General features: G+C 30.6%; 3 protein-coding genes across 3 annotated transcripts; 1 reads left to right on the plus strand and 2 right to left on the minus strand.

Annotated features, from left to right (window-relative positions):
* The first annotated feature begins 336 nt into the window (after positions 1-336).
* Positions 337-3703, plus strand: LOC107886825 (uncharacterized). The gene is made up of 3 exons (XM_016810903.2): positions 337-985; positions 1194-1324; positions 2582-3703. The coding sequence occupies exons 1-3, from the start codon at positions 767-769 to the stop codon at positions 3384-3386; spliced, it is 1155 nt and encodes a 384-aa protein (XP_016666392.1). The 5' UTR covers positions 337-766; the 3' UTR covers positions 3387-3703.
* A 5333-nt stretch (positions 3704-9036) lies between these two features.
* Positions 9037-10330, minus strand: LOC107886824 (60S ribosomal protein L44). Its single transcript, XM_016810902.2, has 4 exons — positions 10137-10330; positions 9489-9668; positions 9295-9369; positions 9037-9202 (listed from the first exon to the last, which is right to left on the minus strand). Exons 1-4 carry the CDS (start codon positions 10137-10139, stop codon positions 9143-9145), a joined length of 318 nt encoding a protein of 105 aa, XP_016666391.1. The 5' UTR covers positions 10140-10330; the 3' UTR covers positions 9037-9142.
* Positions 10331-14462: 4132 nt separating this feature from the next.
* Positions 14463-15755, minus strand: LOC107886894 (uncharacterized protein At5g23160). The gene is made up of 2 exons (XM_016810993.2): positions 15287-15755; positions 14463-15174 (listed from the first exon to the last, which is right to left on the minus strand). The coding sequence occupies exons 1-2, from the start codon at positions 15716-15718 to the stop codon at positions 14689-14691; spliced, it is 918 nt and encodes a 305-aa protein (XP_016666482.2). The 5' UTR covers positions 15719-15755; the 3' UTR covers positions 14463-14688.
* Between the last annotated feature and the right edge of the window lie 2926 nt (positions 15756-18681).

An 18681-nucleotide genomic window follows, 5' to 3' on the forward strand; every position in this document is an offset into this window, starting at 1 on the left:
TTTAAAAATAAAAATATTACATATTTAAAAATAAAAATACAGAAATTAAATTCTAAATTAAAAAATTATGTAAACTTATATGGCAAATATTTTAATGATTTTGACAGTTAGAGAAAATAATTACCCAAAATAGAATGGATAAATAAAATAAAATTTAATTAGAGCCAGTTAGTTCTCATGAAACGTGATAAAAAATACTATAAAAAATAAATTATTTAATTTATTATTATTTTTACTTTTGTGCGGTTGAGAAAAAAATAGTATAAGAAAAGAAGACAAAAAAAAAAAATACTACCGACCGACAAAAAGGGCTAGCCAAGCTGGCCAAAAAGGGGGGCTAGGTTACAGTGGGAGCATTCCTATAGTAACACGTATAACGCCAGCCAGTAATTGCAACTCTTTTAATTTCTTTATTTTTGCAGAAAATATTGAACGCGAGGATCTTTGATCTTTCAGCCATTGTTCCCTTTCATTTCCTTTTCACGATCCTTCCTTTCCCTTTAGATCTACGTTTCCTTATTTGAACCCGATTTTGTTCTCTTTTTACTACTTTCGAAAGTTTGGGGTTTTTTGGTCTCTTTGCTTTTTATTCATTTCGATTCCATTTGGATTCAATTCGATCGGGGGAAAAATCATTTGGATTCTCTCTTTCGATACTCTAGACTTGTTAATTTTCGATTTAAGCGGAAAAAAGAAGAAGAAACAAAGGTCAATTAGAGTGGATCGATGAAATTAGGGTAAGAAATTGGGGATTTTTGGGGGGATTATGCAGATGGAAAGGGAGAGGCGGAATAGCATTGCGAATGGAGACTACAGTTGTTATACGAATGATAAATACAGTAGATTTTCCAATGATTACAGTGTTTCAGAGAATGAAAAGAATCAAAGCTTGCCCTCCTCTTCGTTACCCAGTGCCGGTTTTATCGAACATCCGGTTTCCCGGTTCGATACTCTTGCCGGTGTTGCAATCAAGTATGGTGTTGAGGTAACTATACTCATCCTTCTTTTAATAAGTTAGGGTTTTTTTTCCTCCTTATAAGTGGACATGCTTGTACAATATGGGAAGTTAGTTGGGGAAATTGACCAATGTTAACCTAGAAGTTACATCTATATTATTTATCGGAGTATACCAGTATTGTCTATGTTTTTTTGGAGTTATTGACAAATTGTTGTCATGGGTTTGAAATAATCAGGTAGCAGACATAAAAAAGATGAATGGTCTGGTTACTGATCTTCAAATGTTTGCTCTTAAGACGCTTCAGATCCCTTTACCAGGGCGGCATCCGCCATCACCTTGCTTGTCGAACGGTTCTGAAACGCCAGGGTATTATATCTTCTTTAATGCTAATGCTATTTTTATTATCACTCGTGAAATTTACTTAAAACTCCCTTAACTTCAGCGTTAAGATGGTTACTATACACATTTCCGTATTGGCACCCGCGTGTGTTAAGCTTCATAGTGTCTTCTTATGATTATGACTTGAGTTGTTATTTCTGAGTTTGCCTTCTTCAGACTATCGATGCACTTTTTATTTGTTTCATCATACTTATAGCAAAGATGTGAGATCCTTAAGTAATCATCTTGATGTTAAACGTAACTAAGTTCTTTCTCTTTGTAACATCTTTGTAGTTTGGTCATTAAGAAATTGCCACTCTTGCTGTATTCTTAAAGCATTGAGAACAAACTTTTACAAGGATTTATTTAATATTTTAATTCCAGCAATGTTTTCTTTTTTCTTTAAGTTTTGAAGTTATTGACCTTCACATCGGGACTGATAATGAATGCTTACTCATCCAACATAACATTCTTGTTTGAACAAATTGGAATTTGCATGTAAAGATTACCATTCAAGTATTAATTATATCATAGTACTTGCTTTTTTTGGAACATTCCTTATCTAAGCAGCGTTTCCTTTCCCTTAAGAATGCATATAGTTCTGGAGAGAAGATATTCTGAAGCCTATGACTTGCTATCTTATGCGAGGAAACATTTGTTACATTTCAAGAATTTCTTCTCAAATCGTGTTTTAAGTGGTTTGGTGTTGGATGGCATTATTACTAGCATCCATGACCATTGAAAGTTTTCACTATTAGAAGTGGTAAACAGCATCAAACGGTATTATTTTTCACATGATGCTAATCATAACATAGATAGCCATGAGCTACAAAGTGGTTGGAGGAGATTGTGACAACAGTTATCCTACAGCTGTTTACTGGCCTGTAGTGGAAGCTGGCTTCCTGTGTGTAAATTAATCGAACTGCAGTTCTTCAGTTGATTTGCTGAATGCATGCTAGGAATCTTCATTTGTTGCTGCTTTGCTTGATATGATTTTTTTCTGGGGACAAGATTCTGAGATAGTAATGACCCTTTAGATTTAACACTTTAGGCCATACAAGAAATGTTATGCTAGAAGGCGGTTGTTCTTAAGAAATTGATAATCAATATTTCAATGAGTTGTTAAAGTTCTTTCTAATTTCTATCACCTTTGAAATCCTGCAAGATGCATCTCTGATCTCTTTGGTTCTTAATTCTGATCTGTTCTTCTCAATTAAGCTCACTATGACAGACAACTCTTTGCAGACAAAGCAGTGCCAACCAGTCCCCAGGTCCAAATTTGCCTTCTGATTTGCGTGGCTCATTCCAGTCATTGAGACTGAAGACTCCTCCTCGAAGGGTCTCTCCAGCAATGAGCTCATTACAAGGTTATTATGGCCTTAAACCATCAGAAAAAAGTGTGGCATCTGAAGGTTTTGAGATGGCTGTATACAGGAAAGGAGAAGGTAATTATCTGGAGGATGGTCCATCACTTAAACTCTCCTCTGCTTCTGATCCACCTTTGAAGCTTCATCGGAAATGTAGAAGCGTGACTAACGGATTTTATGACGAGAATGGTGAAATTGCAGCAGATATCATATCTGCTGCAGAAATCAAGGATGACCCTGATAAATCAAATGACAAACTGATAAGAAGACGGCAGAAATCCGAGGCTGACTTTAATCCCCGTGCTCCTGAAAAGATATTGAAAGAGGATAACACCAGTAATGGAGGATTTTCAACAATAACGTCAAAAGGCTTGGCTCAGAGATCCAAGGCAGCAACTCGCACTAATCCAGGAGCTGATGCCGATGTATTTGGGTTCAACACCACAGCAACAGGTCTTGGAGATGGTTACGTGGTCGACGGATTTACTGCAGTGAGGAAGTCATCGAGCACGTCAAGCTTACAAGACCAGGAAAATAGTAGTCTATCATCCTTATGGCCAACATCCAAATGGAATTTGAAGCCTGATCTACAAGCACTCTCAACGGTAAGCATTACAAAACCCATTTTTGATGGATTGCCAAAGCCAATATCTGCTCGTAAAAACAAAGCAGCACTTGATTAGCTCCCTTTTCCCTCGCCTGCATCGTGTTCCCCATTTACATATACCAAATTTTGACTGCAATTCATGAGGCCTCCATTGCTAGTTCTTCTTCGAGGGGTTTATACAGATACAAGAAAAGGACAATAAGAAAAAAAAATGAAGTCCATTGATACAATAGCTTCTCTTGTCGTAGTTAATTTGAACTATATATATATATGTATGTAATTTGTGTAATATATTGTTCCACTTTTGACCCATTTTTCATTGTAGGGTGATAATGGTTGAACCAGTTCTGTTTCTTTGATATGTTTTAGACAATTTTACATTTTACTCTCCAATCATTGTGTTATTTTAAATTAAAATTTAATAATAAATAATGAATATTCATATCCATGCTTTTTGATTTTTGGTCTTGAAAAAGAACAATAATGATTGGACCAGGTTATGTATATGAATAATAAAATAGATTAAAGTGAATTCAAATGATTGGTTCTGTTTCATTACGCGATATCTCTGTTTCCCTTGTTCTGTGTCGGTGAGAGACTTGGGTAGATGCTGATGGTTATTTGTGATTAAAAATTGATCATTGCTAAAGCAAATAATTATTTATATTTGGGTAAGGAAATGTTGCCCGCTCTCTCTCGAGATTTTTCTTTTATTTCAATTATATAATATCAAATAAAATAAATACTAAATCAATATATATTTTACATTATTTACTAACTGAACAGCGTCACTCTGCGGTGCTACAAGCTTTAAAATTTTTCTTATAACTTAATTGAATGATCTAGATTAAACATATATACAAGGTCAAGAAGAGTAATAAGGTAAGAAATGGATTTACACGAATGACATCCTCAAAATCATTAGGCAAGGTAATATATATACAGCCCAATTACTGTATGATAATTATTTTAAAATGATTTGAACTGGTTTAGTTTATTGTAAAAAAAAAAAATGGAGGTAAGAACAAACTGATTTTCAACACTTCTAACATCAATCAAATCGACTGAAAAGTGATATGAACTTTCTCAAAACCCAACCCATGTGCATACTCTTATTGAAGCAATTAGATAAATTAAGTCAGAATGCATTGTTAGTATTAAAAGGGCAATTTAAAATGGATATAATAACTTTTTTCTTTCTTTTCTTTCAATCTCCATCTTAGAAACAATTAAGTCGATTTTCCAAAATTTTCTTCATCTATTATTTTAATGTTTATTTTCTCTCATTTTTAAGTAATATATTTAACTTTTATTTGAGAGAATTTAATTGATTTTAATTTAGGAATAAATAATTCATTAAATCTAAAAGATCGACAAGTGTTCAGTCTCCCTCCAAAATTAATTCAAGACTTTTAATGTTTTTTATTTTAATTTCCTTAAGTTTAACTCCATAAAAATCAAATTAAAAAATTGTGACTAATAACTACTAGGTGTTGAGTTCAAATTTCATTAGTCACAAAATTCTTAATAGTGGCGTATTTAAGTAGGTGTTGGTGTTATGAGACTAGAACTTAAATTTGGTAAACCGTATAATTTTAGATTATTTTTTATTTTAAATTCGCTTAAATCAGTCTAACTCTAAGCTACCGAAATATAACGGAAGCAAACTCAAAAGATAAAGGAGGTCGAAATAATTAAAAAGCCATAAGAAAGTAATACACACCAAGTGTTTGAATAAATTCTCTCAAATATATTTTTTAATTCAACAATAAAGTACAATGGAATATTACAAATCAAAGGAAGACCTCTATTTACAGTTAAACTTTTTCAGATCTAACAAAACAGATTGAATTACATCAACTGTTGAAATTAATGCCTACTTGTAAGATGAGATTCTAAGGGATTTAAACTCTATACATCTTTATCTTTTATATTTACAATAATCGATAACTCTAATTATACTAAAACGCTTCCCAGCTCTACTAAAACTTTAAGTGGATGAATTTTTCCATAAGTTTTACAAATCGAACTAATTCAAGTGGGTCAAATGAGCCTCATTTGATCAATTGACCTCCCTAGAATAGTTTGTATGCATTTATCATGAGATTTGATCTGCGACTCGTAACATTTATACTTGTCATTCCCCTAAAAGAAAATCAAACTCTTTTTTCTTGTTAACGTCCACCTAAACTTGAAACAAAAATTTTAAAGGTTGGTATTTAAGTGTAACTCTCAAAGATCAAATAAAAAGTTTGTGGTTTAATGATAAAATGATACTTTTAATAATTATTAGGTAGACTTAAAATTAATTTAAACTTGTAGGATTTGAATAATATTGGGAATAATTGTTTTTTAAAACCTTCAATTTTATATGTTTACAATCATGTCCTTCCCTACCTTAACGTTTATATCTTGATCCTTAATTTGGTTTTAAGTCATTCAATTTAGTCCCTTTCTTTAATTTATTTTATTTTATTATTAAATTTCATTTGCTCTTCATATAATGCTTTTATTAATTTATGTTCTTGCATGCATATTGGATCATTATATGATATAATTAAATTTTTTTTATATTTTTGCATGATTCGTGGTTTTTATATAATTATTTATGCGTAATCATTCAGCAAAATCCTATAATCAATACTAATAGGATCAAACATCAAATTTATATTCTTAATACAGCTAATGATAGAGATGGCGTCCACTTCAGTTGTTTAGTAAGGGAAAGGTCGTCGTGTAGCTTGGCAACCTTGTTTGCTGCAGTCCCAATGGAATGATGTGAACCTATCATCCAGTTTCCATTACAATCGCACTCGCACTTGCAACTCTAATATTCCCCATCAAGTTAAAAACTGAACCAACCTACAGGGGAGGGTGTTAATGAATAGGGATGTTAAAATTTCAGTTAAAATTAAATTAATCAACCGAATCAATTTAATTTGGTTAATTCGGTTGTTTAATCGGTTTAATTCGGTTAGAGATTGGTTAATAATTTTTTAAAAATTTGGTTCGAAATAAGATAATTAACTGAATTAATCGAACTTAATAATTAATAATACAAATTTTACATAGTTTTAAGTCAGATAATTCGGTTGAACGAACATTATCAATTTATTTATTTTTATATGTTTTATACTTATTTTAATAATAACAAAAACATAAACATATAAATTTCAATTTGGTTAATTGTTAAAGGATTAAAAAGTTCAGTTAAAAAATTAAAAAGTTCAATTAATTCGCTTGATACTAATTCAGTTAACAATTAACCGTTTGAACACCCTATTAATGAATGAAATTGAATAATTGACTAATACTCATAAAGTTAATCTTCTTTTTATAATTTGAATATTTAGTTATTAAATATTTCTTTTGTTATTTGAATAGCTGATTGTTATCTTATCCATTTTTCCACTAGTAGAAATCCGATCAATCATCCTTTCCAAAACCTTATATGGTCAAATATCTCTAGACGTGAAAACAAATCCTCCAACTTGAACGATATATGAGCTTAAGTAGGCACCCCAACAATAGTACAGGGAACTAACCAAGTTCTTGCTATCTCTCGGATTCAAAAGATACAAATGCGATGCCTTATTATTTATTCTACAAACTTCAGTAGTTATGATCTATCTTTTGGTATATGTTGAGGATATCATAGTCACCGACATCAGCCCTACAGTCATTCAACAGGTTATCTCTTCCCTCTCTAAAAAATTCCTAGGAATTAAAGTTCTTCAATCAGGGATGGTTTATTCTTAACCCAATCGAAGTATTTTCTTCATTTGTTAAATGAAACAAATATGCAAGACTGTAAAGGTGTGCTCTCTTCAATTACCTCTTCTCAGTAGCTAACTCTTCATAATGAGACTAATCTTATTGATGCTATAGAGTACAGGCGAGTGTTGGAAAAACTCCAATAGTTTTCCTTCACTCGTTTGGATATTACATATTTTGTAAATAAACTCTCTTAATTTATGCACTATCCTACAAAAACTCACTAGAAAGAAGTAAAGTGAATCTTCCTATACATGAAAAAAATTGCAGATTATGGCCTATAAATCAATTGCCACTCTGAAAACATTCTTACAATATATGCAACTGCAAATTGGGTTGGGGACCCAAAACATCATGGTTCCATCATTAGCTGTATTCTAGCAAATCTTCCATACTTGAAAACATTACAGATTATGACCTACGAGTCAATCGTCACTCTAAAAACATTTTTAGCATATATACAGTTCTGGATTGAGTTAGGAACCCAATAGATCTTGCTTCCACCATTGACTATATTTTCTTATTTGAGCATACTCCATTGGTCGTAAAAAAAACAACCTGCTATAGCCAAATCCTCCCTTGAAGTTGAATATAAGGTTGGTGTCACTGCTACTAAAACACTTTGGGTGTTGCATCTCTTGTAAGAGCATCGCGTCCCTCTCTCTTCTACTCCTGAAACTTTTTGCGATATTCTTGAGGCCACATGTCGCTGTTAACAACCTATTCTGCATAGCAAGATGAAGCACCTCAAAATTGATCTTCACTTTATCTAAAATCATGTTGAACGAAAGACTTTTGAGGTCAATCAACCAATCAACTATCTAATACACTTACAAAAACCTTGAGTATACTTTTCGTCAACTTCCCAAATTAGGTGTTATTTCACAACCCTAAACTTTTAGTCCATCACTTTTATCTTCTTTTTATAATTCAAATTTATTTTTTAAACATCATAGAGACTTCCATTTAATTTCAATAGAAGGATGTTGATGATGTTTTAATATTGCTTGCCATTGCGTGATATTTAACAGCAAGAGGAATAGCCTTTAGGACGATGGATTCCTTGCGGATTGGTTTATTGAATATTAACCCATTCCTACCAAGCCAACTTCCCCTCAAAAGATAAACAAACACTAGGTACCAACGAATGTTGGATGTTGGTGATGAAGATTGATGTGTAACCAGTCGCTAAAGGGAATAGAGAAAGCATGCAGAACCCAGAAGGGTATTTGAAGATATCCCAAAGATTCGAGGCATAATTGTAGTCCTTTAAATGATGTTTCAAGGTTTTCCAGGCTCGGTGTCGTAGAAAGAGCAACGACAGTGAAAAATGTGCAATTCAACTAATCAACAAACAACACTTTAAAACTTCATTAAAAATACCAGAAATTCCCTCATAATGTCATCAATTTTAATTTCAACGTGCAATTTGATATCCAAATATCCGACCCAAACCGCATTTGAGCTCTAAAAAAAAGCATGTTGAAATTAAAAAAAAAAATTGAAATACCAAATTAAATGTTAAAACTAATTAATTGTGAAGAAAAACAATTCAAAAATCAAATTAAAAGAACTAGAATACTAAATTTAACATTGAAACCAAATTAAGCAAGTGCCAAGTAATATATTAACCTTCCTGAACATTACTCGATTAACAAAAATGAATTTTAAACCAACCAAAAGTTCAAAATTCTCTAAAATAAAAACAAAAATCAAACCTTAAGCAAAGGGTAGAAAAACAATCACTTAAATGTAAAGTAAAAATTCTGAACTTTTGTTTTGTTTTGTTTTCTTCTCTTCTTTTAATTCATTCCCACCTGCATTACTTCGTGCTGATTTCCTCTTTTCAGAGAAAAACACAGTGAAGATTATTAACAAGAGTTATTAAAACAAATTGAACTCAAAATTGCCAGTGAAACATTTGCTAACAGTTAGAAAACTGCAAAACTTCATCAGAAGAAACTAAGCAAATTTAACAAAATTCCATTACAGTCTTGTAAGTTCAAACTACTCCATATAAAGTAAAGCAAACATAACAAGATACCATGAATAACACGTTTAAAACAGAGATGTTCCTTTCCCCTTCTTGTCTCCACCAATCTCAAAGTGCTTGCACCTCTGCAAAAACGGTAACAAACAACCAAAAATTAGCTCATCAAACATGGGAAATGAGAACACAGAAATACGAAAGGGGTTTCGGGTGCACTGACCTTGATCGGATGTTGTGAAACGTGCTTGCAACCTTGGCATTGCAGCCTTAGCACAATCTTCTTGGTGGTCTTTGCCTGTTCAAATAGTACACAAATTTATACATAAATACATATACAAAGCTTGGAGAATCTCAAGCAACAATAAACATGAAATATATATCCATCCATGGGATAAAAGTGACACAAAATATTACCTTCTTGTGGAACACTGGTTTGGTCTGACCACCGTAACCGGATTGTTTCCGGTCGTAACGACGCTTCCCCTGTGCAGCCAAACTATCCTTGCCCTTCTTATACTGTGTGACCTTGTGCAAAGTGTGTTTCCTGCACTCCTTGCTCTTGCAGTAGGTCTTCTTGGTCTTAGGTACGTTCACCTTCAAACAACAGTCATAGTTAGTCTAAGAAAGCAATAAATTTATAGCAGTCATTTCGTCAAACGCTTCATCAACGACAATTAAGACACAGTACTGTCAAGGAAAAAGAATTAAACCTTATTCAGCAATCTCATCACATATTTTATATATGGATTTTTGAGGAAAACCCACGGCTAAGGTCATTAATTCAAGGCCAATTTCAGATTTCTGGGCGAAATCTACAACTTTAGTGATCATTTCTTGAATATAAACAATAAAAGAAAAATAAAACTATCATAACTTCACCAATAAATTTCTGGGAAAAAAATCCCAAACCCAAGATCCTCTTCTCCCCAACCCAAATGTTCTCATACAAACTTGATTATTTCAATTTTACAAGCACTTTGCAGGCAAAAACATAAACAATCAGATCATAAATAAGCTCAAAAGATGAAGAAAACCAAACCAAACAAAAGAAAGAGGAAGCACCATGGCTGCGGCTGAAAAGCGAGAAGCTTCAGTTTTGATCCGGTGGTGGCAGCCAATTAACCTAACAAATATATTGATTATGGATTAGGGTTTGGATTTTGGGCTTAGAAACAAAAACAAAAACTGATTTCCATGATCTAACCCAGAAAAATCTTTAGCAGCCCAATTAGTCTTGGACGTATCCAAGAATTAAAAGCCCATCATCAATATTCAACCCCAAAATAAGTAAAATTTTACATGCAGACATTTTTACACGATTTTCTTCCTCAAATTTTGTTCATTTCATCGCACATTTTGATTCATCTATACAAATATAATCGGAGACAGATTCATTAAAGAATTTTATTTATATTTGTAAGCTTTGATTTTCATAAAAGAATCTTAAAATAGGCGAATCCGAGTGTGGGCTAAGATCTACCATAACTATAAATTAATACATGTAAACCGTAGGGCCAACCCATCCAAAATGAATGCCAATATTCCTACTAATCCATACCTAAAAGTTTCATGTTGTATCTTACTTGGTTTTCCACAATTCCTTGGAAGGATGAATCTCCTTTAACCTTGAGGGATTAAATAATCGAAAATTAATTTAGATTCTATTTTTTGTTAAAAATTAATAAGTTGTAATTAAATTATGCCACAATTTGTGTAAAAAAATCATAAAATAAATAAACAAGTGTGAAGCCAGAAAATATTTTAGGGGCCGAAATTAAATTATATATATTTACTATAGTAAAAAATGTAATTTTATTATTTTAATAGCCTATATCTTTATAATTCTTAAATGATTAAATTAAATTTTTATTATTTTTGGGAGGTTAAAGTGTAATTTTATCATTACAAATTTAAAATTTTAACGGATTTAAATAAAGAATTTTCATTTTAGGAGGGGTTGGTACTGCCCCTCGATTTGCCATTGAACCCAAATGATGCTTAGGTTAAAAGTTTGAAATTCAAATCCAATCACGTATAATTTTTTATTCATTTATAAAAATAAAAGAAATGGATTTTTGATAATTTCTTAACTGAATTAGTAGAACCTAGTTGATTGATAACGACAACTCAATTAAATGTTTTATTATAGTGAAGGTAATTTGAACTAAACTAAACTAAATCAAAATTTTATTTTAATTAGCTTTTATCATATAAGAAGAATTATTTTATTTCAAAATTAATGGAAACAACTGTCGAAATATATATATATATGTGTGTGTGAAGGATTATACATTGTCATGAACTTCTGCTAAGAGGTTGAATGATGTTGATCTTACTTTGAGCTTAAGAAGCCAAAATTCTTGAACACTGACTGTGCAAAGAGGATGAAGCTAATGGCAGAAAAATGCTTCATAAATGAGAAAAACATTAGGGAAACAAGCTTTCAGAAGCAAAGAATAGATGTAAATTTGGAGAGTTAAGGATTATAATACACTACTGCTTGTGTCAAGCCTGATTCGAGGTCGATACTTCAGTTTTAATCTAGCCATCATCAGTAATCATTAGAAGCATTTTGGGGTAGATGAACAGTATAGACTATTATGACAAAGCTCACTGGGATCTTGATGAATGGTTTGTAACAGACTTGGCCAGAAAGGCAATAATTTAGGATAGCAGAGCTGGAGACTACATATGTTGCGTTGCAAGCTAAGAGGGGAAGCTGCTGGAGCTGTTGGTTTGGTTCTAGTTGTTGCTAAGTATTGTCTTCGTGCTATTTTGGTGTTTGATTGGTTTGATGAACTTTAGTTTTTATCTTGATTGGTCTATATTAAACTTGGATGATTGATGCTTCTGCTTGTTTTATATTTTAATGTTATGATCTGATGATATTCAAGGGAGTTATGATGTTATTAGTTGAGAAGTTGAAATAAAGGGAGTGGTTACAATCTTGTCAGTTTTTTTATTATATGTTTATGTTACCATGTTTGCATCACTTTCTAAGGGATTTGATGTAATGAAGGGTGGTAAAATTAAAGAATGTATTTTAGTAAAAAAGGAAACTCGAAGATATCTAATATAATTATCTTTTTATATTTAACAAACATGCAATTAAAAATGTTTTTATTTATCTCAAATTGTATATTGGTATTAAAGGTGGTTGATATAAACCGAAACTTTAGAGATTTTATTCTCATCACACCAGCATGGGAAATATCTTAGTGGGAGAGTTTACTCGTTATAATTTTTGAAAGTAAGGTTGCATTTAAATGTCTTATATAATTAAATACTCTCTGTACATATAGAATTAAATCTAAATTGCGTAATTAATCGATTGTATTATTTATTTATTTTTTTTAAAAATTTTTAAAATTATTTCCAATAATTACAATTCACCTAACATAATTAAGATGAAGAAAAATATGCTATTTGGGCACGGAAAACTTTGCCATATGGTAGCTTTAGTTGCTAAAAAGAACAAACAAAAAAAAACAAAGGCAAGAACGATTGAGACGTGGCTAAGATGGATAACCTGAACACAAAGTATTAAATTGGATAATCATATAGGATATGTAGTTGGCAAAAAAAAAATGGTGTTTTTGACCATACAAAGGATATAGTCTAACTGAAAATAATAGTTATACATAGAGGGAAAATCAGGAAAAAATTTTAGGGGTAGAAATTAAATTTTTTATATATTTATAATTTTTAAAAAATTAAATTAAATTTTAGAAGAGTTAAAATATAATTTTACATTTATTAATTTAATTTTTTTAATTTAAAAGATTAAAATAACAAAATTTCAATTTCCTCCTCTGACTATGATATGTATTATATTACATTACATGTTTTTCCTTTCTAAATTGCATAATTAGAAAAACACGATTTCTGTTTTTTCAAATTATTAAATCTTAAATTAATTGTTATAATAAAGATAAAATTAAATGAGGAAAAAAGGAGACAACATCACTTGTAATATACTTATAATATACTTCATCACGTATAAGAAAATATATATCGGTAAGATCGTGTTAGAGGCAGGTAAAATTTATAATATAATTTTAACTCCTCGAAAATACAAAATTTATAATTTAATCCTTTTAGAAATTGATAAAATTATATTTTAATCTATTAAAAGATAAAGACTAGAGAAAATTTTGGCACCACCTCTAGATATAGAAAATCCTAAAGCTATAGAACGGGATAAACTCAAAATGTGTATAAGAATCACATGAAACATCAACTTCGGTACCATATAAAAGGGGTATCAAATGAAGATATGAGTAGTGACCGAGCCACTAAGAAATCTTGGGGTCATGATCCCCTAAATAGTAAAATTTTAATTTAGGTCATTTATAATTTATAAAATTTTAAATTAATAAAGATAAAATTATATTTTAATTTTTAAAAATAATAAAATTTTGATTTAACCTTTTAAAAATTATAAAGATATAGACTACTAAAAAAATGAAATTACATTTTTATTATTACAAAAATATATAATTTAATTTCGACTCCAATTTGTTTTTCTAATTTAAAAAAAAAACTTACTTGATGTATGATTTATTAGAGGAAAAAAAGGAAACATAAAATAAAAAACAATGAAGTTGGTAACACCAAATCCATTGTTTTTGCATTAAAGTTTTGTAATAAAAAATGGATAAATTATTATTATCTGCGGATAAGTCATGAGAAAAGAAAAATAATAGTCAAATAAATTGAAAAATTAAATAGATTCTTGGAGTATAATTTTTTTTTTGTTTCTTTAGTTGTTTCTCTTAAATTCTCTCGCTAATGTTAGGTGAGGGAAAAGCAGACAACTGAAGCTGACCGCCGATGTTTAAGCCACACAAGCTATTGTCTAAATCACCCTAGTAGTAATTAACTAAGTCGACGGCACGTGCTTCATGTCAATCACGTGATATCCTCAACTGCCCAATTAAAAAAAAGGTACCAAATTTGAAGGGAAAAACAACTAAGGTGTTTAATTCTGCTCCCAGTTCCTATACTCTGTACACTTTTGAAACTTAGCCCATTTACTTTTAATTCCTCAAATTTAATCTCTTTACTTTTTTGGGAGAGTTCCAGTGTTACAAATACAATACAAGTATAATATTAAACCAACTATAATATGGAATCAAACGCACAAAACCTATACATGGTATACAACTATACATATATAATGAGACAGAGACTCATAAATTGTAATTATGCATAATGAGACTCGAACTTGGGTACTCAATTAAACTCGAATCGAATTGATAACATTGTTAATTGGCTTATATTAAATTTGAATATGTGTAATCAATTTAACATAAAATTTTAATTTATGCTTTTAAATATTGAAAAATAGAAACTTTAATTTTCGAATCAAATAAATACATAGACTAGTTTCTTGGAAATAAACGGAGATAAATTAAATTACAAAATTTCAAAGAGTACATGGCTTGGAAGAATAAATTAAACCAAACTGAACTATGATTCTAGAATATATTGACCCTTTTTTCAATTCTATTTTACACAAAATGACCAACAGGCTAACTTTAGCAAAACACGTATGATTACATCTAACTTGCTCATCGTAAATAAAAAAAAAATACTCTATACAAAAGTTTCATTATCCAACCCTGTGATTCCTTTCCAACAATCCTTCCAACACTATTTTTTTTTTGTATTCTTTAGAATTCAAATCCGATTCATTTGAATTTAACACAGATTCAGTATCGTTATCATTATTAATGGTTCGATAACGAGACCGAAAATAAAACCAAGCCGAGGTACAAAGGATGGCACATAATCGACCCCAAACTAACATTATTACCAAAGTCACCATTATAATGGACAAACCCATGGCGGAGTCGAATTTTCCGACCACCCCATTGTTTTTCCGTTGGTGCTGTTTTGAATTGACCCGATCATGTTTCCGGGGATTCCCCACACGTTGGTTGCCTTCTAGGACCGGTAACGAAACCGTGTGGGATAACTTGGACTGTGTTTTCGGGTTGATTTTGGGCTTGACTGTCGGTGAACCCGGCAGGCTTGAACCGGTTCTTGTCGGGTCCGAAAGTTTCCTGTTCCCGAGGAGAATATTCGGTTCAGGTCCCTGCAAAGCAGTAAAAACAAAAAAGGCTCAAAAAGTTGTAAGAGACGACATGGATCGCCTTTTTGCCTGCAACTGATGTAATTAAAGCTAAATTTAGCTTTAAAAAAAGCACCTCTTTAGGTCTCGTTCTCGAAGCTTGATTGGGGAACGACAGTTGCCGATCAGATTTTGAATTTTGACGTGAAGGGATAAGCTTGATATCCGATTTCTTCTTGCTCAGCTTCGATGGTGTATGGTTTTGGCCGCCGGTGTCTGTCTTGTCGGAGTTATCGACGGGAACGGTTTTGGTCCGGGACTTCCCGGCTCTAAAACAAAGCATCGGGAAAGAGAGCGACGGTGTGTTTTTGCTACCGGTTTGGATGGGCTTTTTCGGTGAGTTTTTCTTTCCGGAAAACCCAAAACAAGCTAGAAAGCGACTGGTTTTGTGGGATTTCTTTTGGGGTTCCGCCATGGAAGACATAGAGGAGATGGAGTCGGCATGGAGGACTTTGAATACCCAAATGGAATGGTCTTGGCCCTCTCTCGCTATAAGTAAATAAAACATTAATGGCTACTATTATATTGTTTTTAATAAAATATTCAATTAAAAAAGAAAATATATATTTAATAAATATGATTAGTTTAAGTTTATGACGAGAAATTTAGGTTTGATTTGGAAGAGAAGTGTTGGACTTAACCGTGGCAGAGTCGTTGTTCTTACACGTTTTCACCTTGTCCAAGCTTTCACCAATTCTACGTACTACTATTGCCAGCTGTCGTTTCTGCACTAAAACAATTACAAATGCCATGTTGATTTTTTTAATAATACAAATTTTTTAAAATAATTATTATTTTATTGCCATCGATATCAACGAGCATAAAGTATTTAATATACAGACAGCAGAATTTTTTATGTTTTAACTCTATAGTTTACAATTCGGATAATTTTAAGATTGATTTTTACACTTAAAGGGTTCATCTTATCACCCTATTCCCAAGCGCTAAGGCAGAAAATTTTTTTTGGGGTTGAATTTAAATTTTAACATGTAGGACACTAAAATAGTAATTTTATTAATTTATATATTTATAAATTTTAAATAATTAAATTAAATTTTTATTATTTTTAAAATAATAAAATATAATTTTATTTTTACTAATAAACGGTTTTAAATCTCAAGGGTTTTGTGAAATATATGTAAGAAGTTTTTTGAGAAGTTTCCCACAAAGGTCATTTCTTACCAAATTATAGGAAGTAGCTTGTAAAAGTAAAATCAAAATGTTGGTTAATTTCGTCTTGATTGTATTGGCATCATATATAATTCAATGTATAATTTTTTTCTTGAATTATTTTAAATAATTAATTAGTTTGAGTTGAGTTGACGTGTAATAACTAATTTTGATTGAAGCTATTTATATGGTTATAAATTTAAATTTTTTTAAAATATTGTAATTAGCCAAAATCTTAAAAAATATATACTAAAAACTGTTATATTGAAAATTTTATAATATTTTTTGGTAAACTATAAAAATAGTCACTTTTATTTGCCTCAGATTACATTTTAGTCATTTATGTTTGAAATGTTACGTTTTAGTCACTTATGTTATCGTTTTGTTATAAAGTGGTCACTCTACCGTTAAGCTCTATTACCTCCCTAATGACAATCCTATGTGACAGTCCAAATGGGTTTTAAATGCCAACTTGGATGTACTACGTGGCAATCTAAATTAAATTTATTTAATTAAAACCTATTTTCATCCCAGCAACTAGATATCCAAGTTGGCATCTAAAACCCATTTAGACTGTCACGTAGGACTGTCGTTAGAGAAGTAACAAATTTTAATGGTAAAGTGATCACTTTGTAACAAAACGATAATGTAAGAGACTAAAATGTAATATGAGGTAAAAAAAGACTATTTTTATTCATAATAAAATTTAAAAATAAGAGATCAAAGTTAAAAAAATTGACCGTGGAAAATCAAAATGTGATAAATTTAGTAAAAGGGATAGAGTAGCTTAATTTGGGGTGTTTTCCCAATTACAACTTTAATCCCTCTTAAATATTAATAATTCAATTTAATTCTCATTAGTGTATTTGATAAATAAAAAATCCCAATGTTGGCTTCTCTTAAAAGTTAAAATTTTAATTTAATTCATTTTAATACAATTTTTTTTTGTACTTTAATTTGTATTTTATCTCAATATCATCTCACTTTGTTGATGTACATCAACAAATGTGAATGTAGTAGTGAAGTTGAAGTTGTTCCCACGTCTAAAAAGAGAAAGTGATGGCGCTGAAATGCCTTTTGTTGCCAACAATTTTGCAAAGTATTTTCTTAAAATTGAAGGTAGGGAATAAATTATATTACGATGATTTTAAAAAAAGTATGGTTTTTAGACACTAATAAAAAAGTGTCACATCATTAAATTTTAAATATAACAAAATATTATTATACACTCATCTATATTTAATATATTTTTCAACTTAATTTAACTTTAATTAAATTATTTAAAATAATTATTTTTTTAAATTATAAACAAACATCTTTTATTCTTTTACAAATTTTAATCATTTTATTTTTTTCCATAAGTTAATATATTTTTTTTATTTTTGTGCAACCAATTTAAAAAAAATAGAAATTTTTGTGCAATTTTTTCATGTCATTGACACATAATTTTGATAATTATTTTATCCTAAACCATTAACTTTAAACCTTGAACCTCGAATCACGAGGTTCAAGGTTCAGGGTTGAGATTCAGGAGGTTGGTGTTATGTGTTACAAGTTCGGAGTTTGGATTTAGGGTTTTAGATTCTAGGTTTTTGTGTTTAAGATTTGAGGTTCAGGGTAAAAAAATTTACCAAAATTATGAGTCAATGGCATGAAAAAATTTGTTGAAATATCATTAAATAATTGGAAACAGACCACGAATAATGTGGTGGGAAGGGTCCATAAAATAATTTTTCTATGGATGAGTGTATAATAATAATTTCATGTCTTTAAAATTTGATGATATAGCAAAAATTTATTGATGTCTACAAATCTTAGTTTATAGGATCATACTAATGTAAGCTATTCCCTTAAAGGAATGGCTTATGCAATTTTTCTTCTTCTAATTTAATTACTTATACCTCTTTAATTAATTAAATATTAAATATTTATAATTTTGTAAAATTAATAATGTGTGATATATGAACTTAAGATGTCTTGTATACGTATAATATTTATTTATATAGTGATTTGTATCTTATTTTATTTTTTAAAATTTATGATTATTTTATAATTATGTCAATGTTAAAAAATATGAAATTTAATGCATAGTGGCTAGGTGCCTTTCCTCTTCCTTCAGGAGCCAATACCCATGAGATAGATTATTAAGAGTGACCTAATTATGATGCCAAAAACCATTATGAATTTACTTTAACTATATATATATATCGGAGTATTGTATCTAAAGTGTTTATACTCGATTTTATCATTAAACTTTTATCTCCTGGTTTTGTGAAGAACCCTTAACAAGTTATGATGACA

The sequence above is a fragment of the Gossypium hirsutum genome, chromosome A03 (assembly GCF_007990345.1).
Source record: "Gossypium hirsutum isolate 1008001.06 chromosome A03, Gossypium_hirsutum_v2.1, whole genome shotgun sequence".
In the NCBI taxonomy this organism is placed as follows: Eukaryota; Viridiplantae; Streptophyta; class Magnoliopsida; order Malvales; family Malvaceae; genus Gossypium; species Gossypium hirsutum.